The following is a 20,375-nucleotide window of genomic DNA, read 5'->3' on the forward strand; positions in this document are numbered from 1 at the left end:
TTTTGGAAGTGGCCAATGTGGGAATTCACTTTGCTTATTTTTCTTACTTTCTAAATTGGGGGAGGGAGTGGTGGGATGGAGTGAAGGTTGATTTTTCGTCAACTGAAAAAATAAAAATAAAACCACCACCATTGATTGAAAAAAAAGGGTTAAATTTTATAAAACAACCAAAAATGATATATCTATTGAAAATATTTCATTATTAATACTATTTCACCGCATCGCCCCCATCACCTCTCCCTTTTAAAAACTAGGTTACTATGATCTTAAGGACCAAGCTTTCCTTTCTTAAAACGTTTGTATTTTTTTTAAAACTCAAACAACGAGAAAGCGAAGGCTCCGTCTTGGCCACTGCAGCCGCCACTGCCACGTCCCAGGTCCCGGACACGGGAGAACGTGCGGCATCTCGAGAAGCGCAGAATAAAGAGCGCTCCCCAGGAGAAAGGACCCCGGCGCGGAGCCCACCATGGGAAGCAGATATGCCCGGAGCCGCCCTTCCTCAACTCCCGGCCTTGCGCTAACGCGGGGCGGCGGAGCCACCGAGACAGCACCGACCCCGCAACCGCAGCCACCATGCTCCAAAGTGCCCGCAGCCCCAGCAGTTGACGAGAAAGGGCCCGCCCTCTCGCGAGAAGGGAGCGTCGGCGGAAACCGGGAAAGGGCCCCCCCAATCGCCAGGAGCTGTCCAACTGGGCGGGGCCCAAGGTAAACCCGCCCCTTCCGATTCTTCTCTTCCCCCCCACTCTCCGCTCGGCTCTCGCTCGCAGCGACTTGGGCTTTGTGGGTCGGGGCGGGAGGTCTTTGCGGGCGCTCAGGCCGGGACCTCCCTCGTGGCGGTTCTCTTCAGGGGAGAGCAATAGTCCGGGGAAGGCTCCTGGAGCAGGCGGGGAGAAGGGGCCAGGGGAAGGAGGGCGGGGCGGGTCTGCCCTTTGCGGCCCCGCCCCTTTCTCTGGGCTCCGACTCTCCATCCCTCCCGCCTGCCTCGGGGCTCCGGGGCCAGGTCCCCCGGGCGGCGGGGTCCCACCGAGGCGCTCTTGCCCTGCGGCCGCCTTTGTCCCGCCGCGGCCTCGCCGACCTGCCCACCCCCGCCCCCACCCGCTTCCCGCCAGCGTCTGAGCCGGGAGGATGGTGGGATTCGGGGCCAACCGGCGGGCCGGGCGCCTGCCCTCCCTGGTGCTGCTGGGGCTGCTGGTGGTGATCGCAATCCTCGCCTTCAACTACTTGAGGGTCTCCTCCCGCCACGTCCTGCTTCAGGAGGAGATGCTGGAGCTGCAGAACCAGGTGCAGAGGACCGAGGTCGCCCGCAGTCACCTGGAAAAGCGCAACTCGGACCTCCTGCTGCTGGTGGACTCTCACAAGAAGCAGATGGACCAGAAGGAGGCCGACTACGGCCTCCTCAGCAGCCGGCTGCAGGCCAGGGAAGGCCAGGGGAAGAGATGTGAAGATGACAAGGTAAGGGCGACCCTCTCTTCCATTCTCCCCCCACCCCCCGCCTCCAACTCCAGGCCCTTTCCCTCGGCCCAGGGGAATGGATGCTGTTAGCCGACTAGCACCCCAGAGACTCCCTTATGCTGCCACAAATTCCTTGCTTCAGACATTTAAAGCCCATCGCTCATTCACTCCCATCTTCCATCACCTAGCCCCTGCTGGACAGTGTCAGGTAAGTATGGTTTCTGTTGGGGTTGGCTTGTATGGATGGGGAAGGACCGATCCCTCCCACCTTTTTCTTCAAGCTCAGCTGCTGAGCTGGCAGTAGCAATCATCAGGCTTATGTGGCAGCATCACACTCGCAATCACATAAATCTAGTGACTGCCGAGATTTGGTATGGTTATTATTGCTATCATCCCTATCCTGTACACCCTAAAAGAGGTTTCTTTTCCTTCGTTTTTTCTTTTTTAAAAACCAACAAAAAAACCAGTTGCACCTTTTCAGACTCAGCCTACCCACAGGAGTTATACAAGACTTATCCTTTAAGCAATAATTACTTCCACAAAACTGTTTGTTGGTGATTTCCAAATGTTACCTGTTCTTTGAGTCAATTTATATTATCAAAGCCTAACATGACCTGGACATATTTGTTCCATATCTACCTAACCTATGTTATATTACAGATTGGTGGCTAAATTTGCATGGAGGGTAGAACATAAAGCTTAACATTTTATGAAAGTGTTTCTCCGTGAGATTTTGGGGGGGAGTGGGGAAGTAAAGCATAATTTCTATTCAGTTCTCTAGGTTTTATATTTTATTCAGGACGTGATAAATGACTTCAGATTAAAAATATTTAAAACCACTTTATCAATCTGCTAGTTTTATGTTTTCATTCAGCAGAAATCCATAGCTGAAATAAATGTTTTTATGAGCTCATTTTTGCTAATCACCTTAATTTGTACATCCTCGATATTTTCATGTACCCTTTGCCAACCACAAGTTATACCTGTAATGTTACATCAAAACCTTTTTAGATATGTCATTTTCCTAGATTTAATATCTCTTTTTAGGCCAGCATCCATTTTCCAGCCTTCTCTTCACCACGGGACTTGACCTCTTGTAACATTAAGATTGAGGTCCTCATACCTCTGCTTCATGAAAACCTACCACTATTTATATCATAGGATCATATATTTAGAATGAGAAGAGATCTTAAATGTCTTCTAGTTCCATTATTTTGATTTTAACAGCTTGAGGAAACAGACCAGGACAGCTGACTTTTCTTAGGTCACACATATAGTATCAGAGTCTTTTGATCTGTATATTCTGACTCAGAATCCAATGTTCTTTCCACTGTACCATGCTTTCTGCAGTCTCAAAGGAAGAACTACCTCTTCTTTCAAAAGCAAATCATTCTACCTCTATTTTGGGTCTCATTCCTTCTTTCTTTCCATGGTCATCTTTTCTTTTTCTAGCATCATTGATAGGAATATCTATCTTTGTCTCTGTTTTTCCCCTCTTCTGCCCTCACACGTTAGCACAGCTTTCTCATCTCCCAGAAAGAGCTTGCATTTGACTTGCAACCTATTGTCCAACTTCTCTCCCTACATACTTTGTATTTTTCTCCTACCAAAATCCTATAACCTGTGTTTTACAACAACTGCCTCTACTTCCTTGGCTTCCATTCTCATTTTAATCCCTAGTAATACATATTCTGTCCTAACCACTCTACTAAAATTATTTTCTTGAAAGTCACCAGTGACCTCCTGAAATAATTCAAAGACGTTTTCTTAATTTTCATTCTATCTCATTTCTCTATAGCATTTGATACCATTGTCATTTGCTCATTTGTCTCCTTGTGGGTGTACTCAACACTTCTTCAACTTGTTCTTCTCTGTTTTCTTGGTAGTCTGTCTTTTCCTGTCCTCTGGAAATAAGCTTTGGTTTTGGCCCTCTTTTAGCTTTAGACCTGTGTTTCTAGCTAAAGATTCTAGTGGTTTCACCTACTATTTTTGTGCTGATAACTGAAATTTCAGATTTGAAAGGGATCTCAGAGGTCATTTAGTCCAACTCATACCTTCCATTATATTTTTAATAAATACGCATCTGTCACCTGCTTAAAGACTTCCGTTAATAGAGAAACCTATTCCTTCCTCAGTTAGCCCATTTAACTTTTGAACAGCTCTAATTGTTAAGAATTTATTGAGCTTCTTTTGCAATCTGCTTCTTTGTAACTTTTACCCATTACCCCAAGTTTTGCCATCGAAAGAATGGGTGAAACAAGTCTTACTATTCTATGTGAGAACCTTTCAACTACTTGAAGGCAGTCATCATGTCCCCTTGGAGTCTTTTCTTCTTGGAGTCTTTTCTTCTCCTACCCAAGTATCCTTAGTTCCTCCTTTGTATGGAACGTTTTCTAGTTTCATCATCATCCTCGTTTCCTTCCTCTACACCAAGGTGTAAATATCTTTTCTAAGCTGTAGTAAGTAGAAGTTAATACAGTAGTCTAGATGTGGTCAGAACAGGATAGATGTGGTCAGAACTGTCACTTCTTTAATTCTAAACATTGTCCCTCCATTGATGAAGTCTAAGAATATTGCCAACAGTGACCTGAGTGTTTGTTTCAGGAGTTTCTTTTTTCCCCCAGAGTGTGAGGTAGTGAGGGTAATAAGAAGAGTACAAAAGGTATGTCTGAAAGATTCACAAACAGGACAGCTTTTAAAGTTACATGTTGAATTTATTAGTCATTTGAGGCTAAGATCAAATGTATATATTTAAAAGGAAAAGCAAACTCTACAATAATAGAGATTTGCAGTCTCTTGTACGATTCTCTCTTGTTTTACAATCTGTATGGAAATGCTCATTTTAACTGGTATTTGTTAAGTTCAGAATTAAAAAAAAATAACAAAAAATGAATACTGAATAATGTAACTAGATCGTAAGAAATGGCACCGGGGCAGCTAGGTGGCACAGCAGATAGAGCACCTGCCCTGAAGTCAGGAGGACCTGAGTTCAAATCTGGCCTAGACCAAACACTTGACACTTCTTAGCTATGTGACCCTGGGTAAGTCACTTAACCCCAATGCCTAAAAAAAAAATGGCACGAACAACATCAGGGACACATGACTAGCAAAGGAGGTGGGCTGGTTATATAGTGGAGTGAAAAGTTAGAGATAGACAAATGGACTATTGCACTGGTATCTGTAAAACATTAAAAGAGCTGGAGTAAGAGTTGGCCAGGGAGTCCAAACCCCTCATTTCAAAAATGAGAAACTGAGGCGAAGAAAGATTAAATGACTTGTCCAGGGTCATGCAGATAGATAATAAGTGATTGAGGTAGGATTTGAATCCATTTCTTCCTCACTTCAAGTTCAGCCCTTTATCCACTATACCATTCTTCCTCTATAGAGGATCGATGGAAATATTTGGATAGAATTACACAAGATGAAAAGGTTTGGATAGATTATAGTCGTATTGGTAGAAGAAACATTTATGAATTGATTCAAGGATCTATCATAGTAAGATTACATGAGCTTATTTGGCTGTTATGTCATGTGGTTGACTCATTGAGCTTACAATAATGGACTAAAACTCACTTTATCTTTTTTGTGTCACCTGTTATCTAGCCACATCTCCCCTGTTCTGAATTTATGTACTTGTTCTTTTGGAATCAAAATGGACTTGAAATTTAGGCTTATTTGATTTAGCCCATTGTATTAGCTTGCTGAAATCTTTCTGAATCTCAGATTTGTTGTCCAGCATTCTGGCTATTTCTCCTATCTTGTATTACCTGTGCACTTAAAAAGGATATCATTTATGCCTTTATCAAAGTGATTGATAAAAATTTTGAACAGATCAGAGCAAAAGACAGATTCCCTAGACTGCTCACTAGAGCCCTCCTTTCAGATTGACATTGATCCATTAATTATTCTTTGGGCCCCAGTTGTACTAGTGCAACTCTAAGTGCAATTCTATCTACCCTGTATTTCTCTATTACATCTATAAAGCTAACATAAGACTTCGTCATACACTTTGCAAAAATTCGGTAAAACGTTCCTCTAATCTACTAGTCTAATAACCCTGTCAAAAAAAGGAAATGAAGTTAGTCTAGCATAATGTATTCTTAATGAACCTGTGCTGGTTCTTAGTGATCTCTTGCTTCCCTTTCTGGATCCTCACATGCCATCCATTTTAATAAGTTCTAGAATTTTTTCAGGAATCAAAATCAAGCTCATTGTTGCATTTATTGTTTCAGTTGTTTTTCAGCTGTGTCTGACTCTTCTTGATCCCATTTGGGGTTTTCTTGGCAAAGATACCGGAATGGTTTGTCATTTCCTTCTCCAGCTCATTTTACAGATGAAGAACTGAGGCAAACAGGGTTAAGTGAATTGCCCAGGGTCAGACAGCTAGTAAGTGCTTGAGGCCGGTTTTGAACTGAAAAGATGAGTCTTCCTGGCTCTAGGCCTAGCACTCTGTCCACTGTGCCACCTAGTTGCCCCTCATAAGTATGTAGTTTGAATCAATGTCTTCAGCTCCAGTCTCTTGCTTTGAATGTCTTAGTATATCTCAAATTCAACAAAATACACTTGTCCCTCGATATTTGGGGGGCACTAGGGGCACGGAACCCTCATAAATGTGAAAACCATGAATAACTCTAGGAGTAGAAGAAAGGAAGGAATAACCCACCCCAAATCTTTGTTTTTAATAATTCTGATTATATTTATTTAACACACAAAACAAGTAAAATAACACATTATACCCATAAAAAAGTTGCAGTTTCTATGCAAGAGAGACTAGTATCTCATAGACTATGCAGAGTCGTCACAGCCTCTGGTGTAGCTATAGCAGCTGCTTCACTGATTTCCAAGTGCAAGATACAGCGATCACAGTGGGGGGAAAAAATCACATGATTTAGTCTGGATGGTAGAGAGACCAAGAGGAGGTGTTTCTGAGGAGGCTATGTTGCCTGTAGTTCTCTAGAGCACTGAAACTTTTAACAGAATTTAACTGTAATAAATTTATGTGTGTATACTTATGGTAGTAAATGATAAAACAGATTAATAATATACAGTGTTTACGCACTTATGATTTACTAAATTTTTTTTAGTTTTCTTTATATATGCACATCATCTGTGATTTTCCACAGTAATCCACAACTCTCCAAAAATTCCCATTTAATTATCCATGGCCAACCCTCAAATAACCAAAATCACCAATGTGAAACCTGAGAATGCCAAGAGATGACTGTAGTATGGAATAGTAGAACACCAAGTGGGGAGAAGTGAGACCTGAATTCTAGAATCTGCACTGCCACTAATTTTAACTATATAACCTTAAGCAAGTCATTTAACTCTGAGACTTAATTTTTTTAAATGTAAAATAAGGAGTTTGAACTAAAGTTCCTTCCAAACCTTAAAATTCTGTGTTGTGTTAAAACTTATCTCCCTCCACTTCATTTATCTCCACTTCTCAACTTTTTCATCTCTGTCAGTGATAATGTTATTAGATATCTGAGAATAATATGATTCTTCCCTTTCATTCTTTGTCTAGTAAGTCACCAAATCCTGTCCATTCTTGTGAAATATCTGTTATATTTTTCCTCCTTGTTCCTAAGGCAACCACCCTAATAAAACCCTGTCATCTAATTTTTATTACTACAACAGTGCCCCATAACTGATCTCCTTGTCTCCAGTCTATTCCCCCTTCTGTTCTATGCTGCACAAAGTGAGGCCCAGAAAAGTATGAGGTCATATAGATAGCAGGTGACAGAGCCAGCATTTAGATTCAGGACCTCTAACTCAATATCCATTGCTCTTTCTACTTCATCATATTCCTTAAGGACCTGCTCAGTGACTTCCTAGGTACTCTGATTCTCAGTAATCTTATCCTTTTTTCAAACTTTTGTATTTGTACAACACCTTCAATGTTTATGTATTGTATGATGCTCATACTTTTGTGTTAATCTTGTTCGCCCAACTAGATCACACTTTCTTTGAAAGTAGAAATGTCATATTTCTTATTTGGTTAGTTCCTCTTTTATTCATTAGCTCAACATGAAACAGGTTTTTCATATATTATATTTGCCTGAAGTCGAAATGGAAATTTTCTTCTAAATGATTGTCTTTTATTCTGATCTTTAATATGGAATAATAATAACAATACCTGGGGCAGCTAGGTGGCACAGTGAATAAAACACCAGCCCTGGAGTCAGGAGGACCTGAGTTCAAATCCAGCCTCAGATACTTGACACTAGCTGTGTGATCCAGGGCAAGTCACTTAACCCCATTGCCTAGCAAAAAACAACAACAACAATGACAACAAAGAACAATAATAACAATACCTTAGTCAGCTATGCACTGTACTTTCCCTTTTTGGTTCAATGTCTTATCTTCTTTCTCTTGTTACTTCACTTTGCTCCTATTCACAGAAAGCCCTTTGGTCTTGGGGGCTGGGACTAAGTGGAATCTGAATGACCCTCCAAATGGTAGCAAAGCCATGCGACTGTGTCTTCATCTTTCTGAGAACTTGTCAGGGCTTTGTTGTATAAATATTGTGACTGAGAATGTGGGTATAGAATGGTTGGCTGAAGTTGGACAGCCTGTTGTTTTAGTATCACCTTACTCCTTTTTGGAAGTAAGACAAGATTACTTTGAGGGTTTGCAGAGACTCATTGAAAAGTATTCAAATTTACTTCCCACATTTAGTTGTAGCTTCTGTTTAAGTCAGGCATTTTGTGATAAACTAACTGCTATGCCTGTGGAAGAAAGAAGCAAACTACTGGCCTAAAACCTAAAAATGAGTTTTATTGAAGGATATGCTTTGTATAGCTAATAGACATCTCCAGACTTTTATATAGATGGAGATGAAATGTAATGCTTTTAAGGTTTGTGTCTTGAGGGGGGTCTTCACCAAGCCCTCTAAGACCACAGAAGCTTGTAATGTCAGGTTGACCAGTGGGGGGAAAGGGGGTGGGAGATGGTAAAGATGGAAACTCTTCAAATGGGTGGTAGAGAAATTTGATGTAACTCCTCAGGAAGGTTGCCGCAGAGATAGCTTTATACTAGTTATTTGGGCAGCACAAAAGTTTGCAGTCTCATATCAGTTGGTGGGAGAAGGAGAAGAGGGTATTAATATCTGTGTCATGAGGTGGGGTAAGGGAGGGGAGCACAGTGGTGTTGGCTCATCTGGGTGGTACATCATAGATGACTTAAGATTTTCCCTTTTTTAAAGCAAAAAAGTCCCTGCTATTAATGTACATTAGAATTGTTTGATTTTCTAGTTCCCAGCAATTCCACGGCAGCGATTGGCTGAATGAGGTGGTAAGAATGGGATGAGATCACTCATCTCTCTTATCTCTGCTTTGGAAGCAGAATCCAAACTTCACAGAACAAATCCCCTTAATAAAAGGATTTGTTTGGTAAAACTTGGACTCAGTCAAAAGACTGTACCTGAGGACCTAGAAGGCCACATGTGGCCTTGAGGCCGCACGTTCCCCACTCCTGATCTTTAGGAACTAGGATCTACAAAGAAAAATACTTCTCTTGGGCAGGCAAACCTTATTAGAGATCAGAGAATCCATACATGTGAGAGTACTTGTAAATGAAACAAAAGTAGGAAAACATTTAGAAACAGCCCACAAGATATTATTCTCCTGAGGGGTCTTACTGGACAGAAATGTTATAAAAGTCATGATTGTGAAAAAGGTTTTAGCCAGTGCTCATCCATTTTTGTATCATAAGGTTTGTACTGGAGAGAAACCCTTCAAATGTAGTCCTTATGGGAGGGTCTTCAATCATAGCTCTCACCTTATTAAATGTGAGAGGGTTCATACTCTTGAGAAAACCTATGTGTATAATGAATGAGAGTAAGCATTCAGAGACTGATAAAACCTTTTAATAAACATCAGAAGTCATATGAATGAGGAGCTTTATGTATACAGTTGTGAGAAACCCTTTTGGGCATAGACAAACCTTCAACATCAGAGGAATCTTGTTGCAGATTTTAGTGGACTTACATGTATATTTTATATTTAGTATGTTTCCTGTAGGAAGTGTTAACAACAAATTTTCTTTCTGGACCTATTTTATACATATTTTTTTTTGATGGGAAAATGGGGACCAGTCACATTCATTGTTTTAAATAATAAAAAAAAATACCTGCCTTGCGCAGGCATTATTGCAGTTTTGGGAAGAGAGAGACCTTTTTACCAGTTTAGGTTTTAGTTGTTGTTCAATCGTGTCCGATTCTTCATGATCACATTTGGGGGTTCTTTTCTTGGGGGGGGAAGAGTATTTTTAATTGTAGTTAGAGCTGTATGAATCTTCTAAATAAGATGCATTTTTTTCGTCTGATCAGAAGATATACCTGAATCTTCATTACTCTTTATTTTTTTCATTTAATTTTTTTTATTTTAAAATTTATTTATTTTTAGTTTTCAACATTCACTTCCATAAGCTTTTGAGTTTTAAATTTTCTTCACCTCCCCCCGCCCCCGCCAAGACGGCATGCAATCTGATATAGGCTCTACATATGCATTCTTATTAAACATATTTTCACATTAGTCATGTTGTAAAGAAGAATTAGAACAAATGGGAGGAAACACAAGAAAGAAGAAGCAAAACACACAAAAAAAGAGAGAAAGCAAATAGCATTCAGACTCGATAGTTCTTTCTCTGGATGTGGATAGTATTTTCCATCATGAGTCTTTTGAAGTTTTCTTAGATCCTTATATTGCTGAGAAGAGCCAAGTCTATGAAAGTTAAGTCATCAACCAATATGGCTGTTACTGTGTACAGTGGTCTCCTGGTTCTGCTTACTTCATTCAGCATGAGTTCATATAAGTCCTTGCAGGTTTTTCTAAAGTCAGCCTGCTCATCATTTCATATAGCACAATAATATTCCATTACATTCATATACCACAGCTTGTTCAACCATTCCCCAATTTGATAGGCATACCCTCAATTTCCGATTTTTGGCCACCACGAAAAGAGCTGCTATAAATATTTTTGTATATGTGGGTCCTTTTCGCATTTTTCTGATTTCTTTGGGATACAGATCTAGAAGTGGTATTGCTGGGTCAAAGGGTATGCACATTTTTATAGCCCTTTGGTTATAGTTCCAAATGCTCTCCAGAATGGTTGGATCAGTTCACAATTCCACCAACACTGCATTAGTGTTCCAGTTTTCCCATATCTTCTCCATTTGGGGTTTCTTAGCAAAGATGCTGGAGTGGTTTGCCATTTTCTTCTCTAGCTCATTTTATATAGATAAGGAACTGAAGCAAATAGAGTTAAGTAACTTGCGCAGAGTCACACAGCTAGTAAGTGTCTGAGGCCAGATTTGAACTCATGAAGATGATTCTTCCTTATTCCAAGCCCAGCATTCTGTCCACTGTACCACCTAGCTGCTTCTAGTTTAGGTATATAATGGGAAATAATAGAAATGCATGGATAAGTAGAAAATAAAGTATCCTAAGAGTTTTTTTTGTCTCTGACTAACTTGACCAAGGCCATAAAAAATGGCTCTGAAGTCGTCATTTTTGATGAAAGGACAATAGAGCCTTTGCTTTAAGGAGTTAGAGCTTTCTCCTATTTCTGCTTATGAATATTGACCTAGATAGGGTTGGGAGTAGGAGGAGAACTTCACAAGGATTTTAATGTTAAGGAGTAAAGGTCTCAACTTGTCAATATGGTTGTAAATGTAAACATCCTCTAGCAGTTAATCATCAAGCATTTAATAAGCTTATACTATGTGCCAGGGACTGTGCTAGGTGTTTAGTGTTCAAAGAAAAAAAAATCTTTGCACTCAAGGAGCTTAAATTCAAAGGGGGTGGGGATGGGAGGGGATGGGAATAACACAAAATACTCATATGTAAGTATTTATAAAACACATTCAGGACATATACAAGATAACCTTGGGGGAAGATACTAGCCAGTGGGAGAACCTAGGAAGGCGGCACAATATGAGTTTGCTTATATTCATAGAGAGAGGCTGGCAGTTTAGTTTTTAAAGTCTTAAATATTAGATATATCCTTATTATGAACAGTATGAACATTACATTATGAACAGGCACATAGAACTACAAAGATCAAATGTTATGGAACACATTGCAGAAGTTAATGTTTGTTAGCTGTGCTATAGACATGGAAGTTCCCTTGTGTTTATGACCCTTTTAAGTCAATGCCTGTCTCACCTTCTAGGCTCTTTGGGCACCAGTTGGGTAAGCAGTAGTTTTAACTCACAACTTTGCTTCAAACCTCTTTGTACCTTACTGTAAGGAATCTAAGAATTGGCAATTTGCAGTCATTTAAGGTACTTTTAACTTCAATAACATGCTTAACTTACTGCTCTTCTTAGATGGGAGATGATAGAATGCTACCAATTGACATGCAATATCAATTGAAACTTAATTGATTTGGGTTCAAAGATTTTGTGGTGCGTAAATGCCAAGAACATAAAGAGATAGAGTTTAATCTGTTGTGTTACCCACAGGTAACACAGGATAGGAGGAGCCAATCTTCTTGGCCATCAAATCTGCAAGGGAGAGGGAGGAAACTAAAGGCACCACCAGGAAGACTTTACAAAGAGTGGAAGAGAAATATGGAAAGACACACAAAATGGACAGTCTTCAGGATAGGGTCCATGGGGTAGAAATTTTACTTAGAACTTAAGCCCATATGTGTCTTACTATTTTTCCTTCTTTATTATGCTTACCTTTTCTAGACCTTGTATTGAACAAACTATTCTTTTTATTCTTAATGTCTCCAGTATTTAGTCAACGTGGATCTTTGATAAGCTGGTTACAGCATTTATGTTGGCACTTTTCTGGAAACCTTGACACCAGGGGAGTTCTGACATTGAAAGGATTATATTAGTTGGATCAAGTCTGGGAGTCTAGTTTGTCAAGGCTGTTATTGAGTGCCTAATTCCTCATTATTATTATTTTTAACTATCTTGCCAGTTTGATGGATGTAATGTGGTACTTTAAAGTTATGGTTAAAGCACTGGACTTGGAATCAGGAAAACCTGAGTTTACATCTTGCCTCAGACCCTTACTAGCTGTGTGACCCTGAGCAAGTCACTTAGTCCTTGTTTGACTTAGTTTCCTCATCTGTAAAATGGGGATAATAATAGTACCTGATTCCCAAGGTAATTGTGAGGATCAAATGAAATGATATTTGTAAAACACTTGGCAAACCTTCTTGTAATATTATGTAATCATGTAATGCTAGTTATTATTATTATTAGAAGCTTCTTGAGGGCAGGGACTGTCTTTATGTATTTGTATCCCTACTGCTTACCATAGTGTCCAGCACAGAGTATTTTTAAAATGCTTTTTGTTTCATTTAGTCATTTACGAATAGGTCCAATAACACATGAAGAGGCAGGATTTAGTTAATGGAAAGCCTTAAGTGCATGGCAAATGAATTTAGATTTTATGCAGTGGCTTCTTTATGACACTATTTGTTGCTTTTTTAAAAAAAAATTCATGTCAGACAACCTTAGGATTGTGTGAGCTACTGAATTTGGAATCAGAGGATCTGGGTTCCCCTGGCCTAGTGTACAGAGTCCTGGACCTGGGCCTGGAGCCCAAAAAAAACTGGATTCAGATACTTTTTCTGATACTTCTTAGTTTTGTGAGCCTGGTCAACTCACTTTACCTTTCTAAGCCTGAGTCTTCACTTTTAAAATGGAAATAATAGTTCCTGGCTTACTTATTTCAGAGTTGTTGTGAGGCTCTAACTGAATAATATGTGCAAAGCACTTTACAAACCTTCCCTTCCCCCTAAAAAAGAGAGAGGCTGACAGCACCTACCAGTTGCTCCTGAATTCCCATTCCTGTTCAAATCAGCTCTACTCCTCTAGGCCACAAATTGGGTTTGACTTTCTCTTAGCCCTCTGGCACTAGATCCTCTGGAAATGCCCACTCTATTCTCTTTTTTTTTTTTTTGGTCTGTTTTTTTAGGCAATTGGGGTTAAGTGACTTGCCCAGGATCACACAGCTAGTAAGTGGCAAGTGTTTGCTCTGAGGCCAGATTTGAATTCAGGTCCTCCTGACTTCAGGGCTGGTGCTCTATCCACTGCACCACCTAGCTGCCCCCTACTCTATTCTCATTATATACTCCTGCTTCCAGAAACTTTTTCTTCTACTTCCATTTAAACAAAATCTGATTTTCCCTACTTACTTCTCAACTGTCAGTTAGTCTTCTAGTTTCCTTGATTCACAAGGCTGGGAAGATTGGCTGCTTCTCACTCCTCATTGTGCTTCTAAACCATTGCCATCATCCTCCAAAAACTTTTCCTGTGAATCCCATTGTAGTGAATTTATTCCATGTAGTGAATTTCAGTATTCATATTGATCACTTCTCACAAACAAATAGAGCAGTTTTGTTACTACTTTGTTAAATTTATGTATAAATATATATATTTTAAATTATTTTAATATATAAATTATAAAATCATACAATTATAAAATATATAATTTAAAATAACTAGATAACAGAAGGTCATGATTTTTATCCTCTTTCAATGTTCTTTGTATGTTGAAATGTTTGTGTTTATGTATGATTAAGTCCACAATAAAAAAGAAATTTAAAAACAGTCCACCCTGATCATACTTTCTATCCTTTTACCTCTCCCACTCTTTCATTTCTGTGTTATCCATTGGCCTCCTCTTTTTCTGGTTTCACTGGCTTCCATTTCCAGCTTTGACTGCATTGTCTGTCACTTTAGTGTCTACTGACTACCATCTTAGAAACCATCATTCTTCTAACACTGATAAAACATGATCTAATCCTTAACCCTGGCTTAGATTTGTCATCTGATTTCTTATCTTCTTCTGAGCTGCCGAGCTTCATTGGAAAAAGTAATAAAGTCGAATTGATTTAATAAATGTATAATATTCCTTTCTCTTTTTGCAATGGGGGATTGTGAGTATGGAATATTGCATATACTGTCAGACATGACTGATGTGTTTTACTGGAACTACTTTTTTTTCCTTTTAAAAATCTTTTATGAGGTATTCTTTTTTTTTTTTGAACAATATGTACCTGGTCTTTGGGTTCCATAGGATAAAGGGCTGTATTCAGAAATGAATGTGATTTTTAAAATGTCACTAAAAATAAGATTTTTTAAAATATATGGTACATAGCTTTAGCTGCACCCTGACTGCTGCCCAGTAACCCCTCTATCTACTCTTCTTGACTGCCTTATTCCTCACAATGACTGTTGCAGAACTTTTCACATCTTAGTCTTGAATCAGACTCTGATCCCCTCACACTTACAGCAGATGATTTGACCTCCTTTGCTGAAAAGATTGAGGCTATCAAGTGAGTGAATCTGATCAAGAGAGCTTTAAGCTGAAAAATAAATCTGTCTGTCTTCAGAACTTCCTCTGTGAGGGTATAACTATCTTCTCAGTCACCTAGGTTCATAAGCTTAGCCGTCCTTGCATCTCCTTTTCTCATTCCTCATATTCAGTCAGTTGCCAAGTCTTATCAGTTATGTGTCCACAACATAGGAACGTAGCTCCAGAGCTTGAAGAGACCTCAGAAGTCATCTAGTCCAACCTCCTCATTTTATGGAGACTTAGGGAGTTTTAAGTGGCTGGCTCAAGACTGTTATTGCTGTTCAGTTGTTTCAGTTGTGTTCGACTTGGGTTCTTGGCAAAGATATTGAAGTGGTTTGCCATTTCCATCTGCTACTCATTTTATAGATAATGAAACTGAGGGAAACAGGATTAAGTGACTTGCCCAGGGTCACACAGCTAGGAAGTGTCTCAGACTAGATTTGAACTCAGGAAGATGAGTCTTCCTGATTCCAGGCCTGGCACTCTATTTATTGAGACACTTAGCTGCCCACTAGCTGGTCAAGATTTGTAAGTGGTTTCTTTCTCTTTACTTATTCAGCAGCCATCTTCATTCAAATCGTCAACACTTCTAATCTAGACTATTACGATAGCTTGCTTATTGGGTATATGGGGTGTTTAGGGAGGACTAGCACCTCTGCTATGAGGGCTTGCTGGGCCCTTTCCACTCATCCACCTTTGGTGTCCACCTGTCACCCAACTCTTACCTATGGTTCTAAGAAGCTATGTAGCATGTGCAGCAGCCACACCTCAGTAAAAACATTTCAGCAGATAGACTAAATCAAGTTGAGGATAACCAACAGGCTTCAAACCTAGGGGTATGTCTACCCCAACCATGTGAAGACTTCTCCCAACAGAATGGGTGAATAAGAACAGTTTGTTCCAGCGGCAATGAAGGCAGCAGAAGCAGGTATTGTAGGAAGATCTTGGAGACATCAAAGACACCACAGTCATCCACTGCATCCCAAGCTGTTGCCAGTTGCCTTGACTTTTGTTCTGCCACTGCACTTTGACGACTTTGGAAAAGAGAATGAGGCTGATGACTTTGTGCAGCTCTGCCTCATTTAAATCCAGTTTACTCACAAGTCAAAATATTATCCATCTCATCATGATGTCATTGGTCCTCTTCAACAATGAAGGACAAACAACATTGGTCTCCCAGCTTCTGGGCTCTCTCTTTCTCCGTCCATCTTCCACAAAGCTTACAAAATAATCTTTCCAACGTATAGGTTTGACCAGGTCACTTTCTTGTAAAAAACAAAAACAACAACAACAAAAACTTTAGTGGCTCATTGTAGCCCCTAAGACAAAATGAAAACTCCTTAGCCTGGCATTTAAAGCCTGTGATCTGCTCCAACCTACCTTTCTTTCTACCAGCCTTATTTCATTCTATTTCCCTTCCTACAGTCTACTGTGTTGGAGCCAAACTTACAACTAATTGTTCCCCTACTTAACATTCTCTCCCTCATCTCCATGTTTTCACATAGACCATCCCATGCTTTGAATACAGTCTCCCACCTTCATCTCTTAGAATTTTCCTTCAATGCTCAGTTCATTTGTCACCCCTTTTGTGCAAACATCTTTGATTTCTTTGTCATTTGGATTCTTTTCTTGCTTAAAGGAGACTGTATTTGCTTACTTACGTATAGTTGTTCCCTTCAGGAGATTGTAAACTCCTTTTAGGTAGGTATTATTGAATTCAGTTGAATGTAGGGGTATTGATCAAAGGCAAAAATGTAGTTCATTAAGTCATCCTAGTTTTTCAGATGAGGAAAATCAGACCCTACAATGTTTGTAAAAAGAGGATTACAGGTAACCTAAGTGGTTTTTACTGGACATATTTATGAAGGAAGTTATGCAAACAGCTCAGCAATGGAGGGGAAAATGAGACAGAACATTCATATTTATTCAGGGAAGCCTCTTAAGAAAAATAAGAAAAGGGCAATAAGATGGGATGTCAGGAAGCTGGAGGAAAATAAAGAAGACAGGTTTCCAAGGGTAGTGCTGAAACAAAAAACAGAGAGTAGTTTGTGGTGTATAAGAGGTGCTTAGGAGCAAAATAAACATAAGGAGAAGATATCTTGTCACTAAAAGGAGACTGTATATTTGCCTTAGAAAAAATGGATCTGTTACAAAGATCACAGAAAATGAAAGGAAGGGATAGAGAAACCATCCTGAAGAAATGAATGGAGGAAAAGAACAAAAAGAAGAAGAACTAGTTCATTGTGTATAGAAACTAAGTCCCCGAAGAAGTAGGAAGAAGGTAACATAGAATCTAGCAGTAAATAGTAAAGTAAGTAGTAAATAGTAAAAATAGTAAAGAGGTAGAAAGAGACAAGGCTGAAGGGAGTAGGAGGGAAAAAAGGGAGTTCAAAGGAAACCTTGAAGGAGTAATTAGAATTATAAGCTTAAAGGAGGAACATGTCTTACAAATCTTAGAAATAGCATAAGATGAAGAAAGTGAGAAGTACAGTCTATGGGGCTATGCGATAAGTACAACTATAATTTTAGTATAAGAAGGGCTGAAGAAGAATGCAGTTTCTCACATGAAGGACTTAGCAAAGTGCATCTCAAATGGGGTGGGATCTTTTAAAAAATAATTTTCTTGCTGTTCCTAATGAATATTTCCTCCTTCCTTTCCCAGAGCAATTCACTAGAACGTAGAGTAAAAGAGAAGGGGAAAGCACTCTGTCGGAACTAACGCTGTATGAAGAACATTTAACGTTACATAGTGTTCCTCACCTGTAGCCCTTCGCCTCTGCAAGGGCGGTGGACAGGAGGCGCCTCTTCATACCTCCTCTTCAGGCCACACCTGGCTATTGTCGTTTCACAGCATTTAGTTTTCATTGTTTGATCGTGTTCTTTCCATTTACATTGTATAGTCATGTCTATTGTTTCCTGGTACTGCTTTTTGTACTCTGGATCAGTTAATATGTCTTCTCGTGCTTCATCGTGTCTTGAAGTTTCTTTGAAATACCATAATAGTATTCCATTACATTCATATACAACTTATTCAGCCATTCCCTCATTGATGGGCATTTACTTTGTTGGGCAAAAAATGCTGTTATAAACATTTGGGTTTGTATGATACCTTTCTGTCATTGACCTTCTTGCCTGCTGTGGAATCTCTGGGTCAGAGGGTTTGGATGTTTAAATCGCTCTTTTTTGTATAATTTGAAATTACTTTCCAGAACACTTGGACCACTTTACAGCTCCACAAAAAAGGCATTAGTGTAGCTGTCTTATCAGAACTTGGAGTGAGACTTTTAATACATATTGTAGATGTTCAGAGTATGTCATCAGATTTGGAAGACTTATAATTATGGTTGTGAATTGGGGAGATCAGATTTGAAAATGTGTATATTCCCAAAAAGAAATTTGAAAGCAAAAAATCCTTTAAGAATATAGCGCCTTTTCTGTATGTGATAAGAAAGATATCATTAAAGGGGATTTCAACTGTGTCTTGAGAAAAAGGCATTGAGTAGAAAGTACCAAAAATTAACCTAGGAAGAAAACAGCAGAGTGGAGTATCAAACCCAAGCATACAAAAAGGGAAAACAAGAAAAGAGGTTTAAAAAGAAATATTATGGGAGAGTTATTTATAAAATGGAAACTAACACATTTGAGGATGAAAACATCAGTAGGCAGCATGAAACAGAATTAGGACAAAGCAGAACTACATGAAGTGTAAACATAACAAATTCCTATTCAAAGAGGTAGAAAAGACAATATATGTCCAAGAAGGAGGAAATACAGCAACATTTAGTCTTGGAGTTCACCTAAGTAAAACATTTTTGAAATTAGACAATTAGGAGAATAGAGGAGGCAAGCTACAGTTAAAGAGACAGAGCTAATAGAATTTTATTAAAAGGAAAGGGGAAAAAAGATTAGAGAATCTATATTCTAAATAAAGACTATTGGGAAGCAGAAATGCTTAAACACACACACACACACACACACGTAAAAGAATTTGTCAGAAGAGTAAAATGTGTTATATAAAAGTGGTTAAAATGGATAAAAGGAAAACTAGTATTTTTAATGTATTGAGTTTATAAGTAACTGGTATGCAGAGTTTTTGAAAACAGTATTGGGGGGAAAAATTAATGTGTAACATGTAAATGCCCTTTATAATTGAAAGAGTGTGAAGAGCAAATGAGACTGGTCATATATACATACAGTATACTACCACCAGATTAACTTGCCCAAGATACTGCTTTACACTCTCCTACTCAGAAATTTTCATTACCGCACAGAAAAGCATCCAGATCCTTATCCATTATTCAGAGTCCTATATAGTCTGGCTCCAGCCTAACTTTCCAGCTTTACCTTCCATTGTTTCTCTATAGCTACCCTCTATTTTAGTCAAATTGCCATCTTTTATATGTCATTCATACATTGAATTCTGCTGACTTTACTCATATCGCTCATCTGCTTGGAATGTGAACTTCTCTCCTTCACTCCCACGTGTCCACTTATTGAAATCTTACCCGGTCATATCTCAACCAAAATGTCAGTTCCCTCCCAAAGTTAGGCTGATCAGCACACCTAAAAGTATTATCTTAACTTTTTTTGGTAATGCCCATGATACTTATCACATACAGCCAGTATAGTAATTATATGTGTAGAGGTACTTTTCTCCTACAAGATTGTAAACATTGTCAACTCCTTCCTTGAATGCAGGGACTGTGACTTATTCATCTTTTTTGCTCAGCCATATTACCTTGTACATAGTAGATGCTCAGTAAATATTTGAGTGAATTAGATATGATACAGACATAAAATATTTTTCCCATTACCTCCTTACTTAATCTGTTAAGGAGAGTCTGTTTCAGAAAATAAAGTTACCTTTTTCATTTCTTGGAATAGCAAGAGGTATTATTTGAGGATGAGTGGCTTCCCTGGGATCACCTTCATGGCTGAAATTTTATAGTTAGTTTAATACTTTGTTATCGGTTTCTTTTCTGTGATTAGACCCTGGGCTTTCAAGACTGAAAAAAAGCACTGGATCTCGAGGTAGAGGACTTGTGTTCAAATCCTATCTCTTCTGCTTACCTCCTGTGTAACATTGGGCAACGTTGGGCATTTAATGCTCCTGGGCCTCAGCTTCCTCATCTGTAAAAATGGATTAGATGATTTCTGAGGTCCCTTACAGTTCTAAATCAGTGATCCTGTTTTTCCTTTACCCTGCGGAGCATCTGTGTTTAAGGAAAGAAATGAGACAATTATTTTTAGAGAAGCAGCTGTAATATAGTGGAAAGAAGACTATATTTGGACTCAGAGGCTCTAGTTGCAAGTTCTGGTTCTACTATTTCCTAGCTATATAACCTGGTACAAGTCAATTAACCTTTTTGTACCTTAATACATATATATATATATATATATATATATATATATATATATAATTGGAGAAATATACTACATACTTCATGGTTGTTGTGAGGGTCAAATGAGATGGTTTATATAAAATATTTTATGAAGTTCTGCATACCTATTAACTATTGTTATCGTAAGAAGGATTGATCAGGGGAATCCTTTTGTGATGAACTCTCCAATTATCACAGTGAGATTTAGGTGGAGTTA

At 39.0% G+C, this 20,375-nt stretch overlaps 1 protein-coding gene across 4 annotated transcripts in view; it reads left to right on the forward strand.

Moving 5' to 3' along the window:
• Positions 1–728: 728 nt before the first annotated feature.
• The window catches only part of GOLM2 (golgi membrane protein 2), an 84,621-nt gene continuing 64,974 nt past the window's right edge, over positions 729–20,375 (forward strand). For 2 of the 4 annotated variants that reach the window (XM_021009313.2, XM_021009316.2), the window contains exon 1: positions 730–1,452. In XM_021009313.2, the coding sequence (XP_020864972.1) occupies positions 1,126–1,452 (327 nt within the window). In that variant the 5' untranslated portion in view covers positions 730–1,125. Of the gene's footprint in view, positions 1,453–20,375 lie in introns of all 4 variants that reach the window. The other 2 variants (XR_013485411.1, XM_021009315.2) reach the window with 2 other exon arrangements.

This window comes from Phascolarctos cinereus, unplaced genomic scaffold (genome assembly GCF_003287225.1).
Source record: "Phascolarctos cinereus isolate Bilbo 61053 unplaced genomic scaffold, phaCin_HiC Scaffold_3;HRSCAF=262, whole genome shotgun sequence".
Classification (NCBI taxonomy): domain Eukaryota; kingdom Metazoa; phylum Chordata; class Mammalia; order Diprotodontia; family Phascolarctidae; genus Phascolarctos; species Phascolarctos cinereus.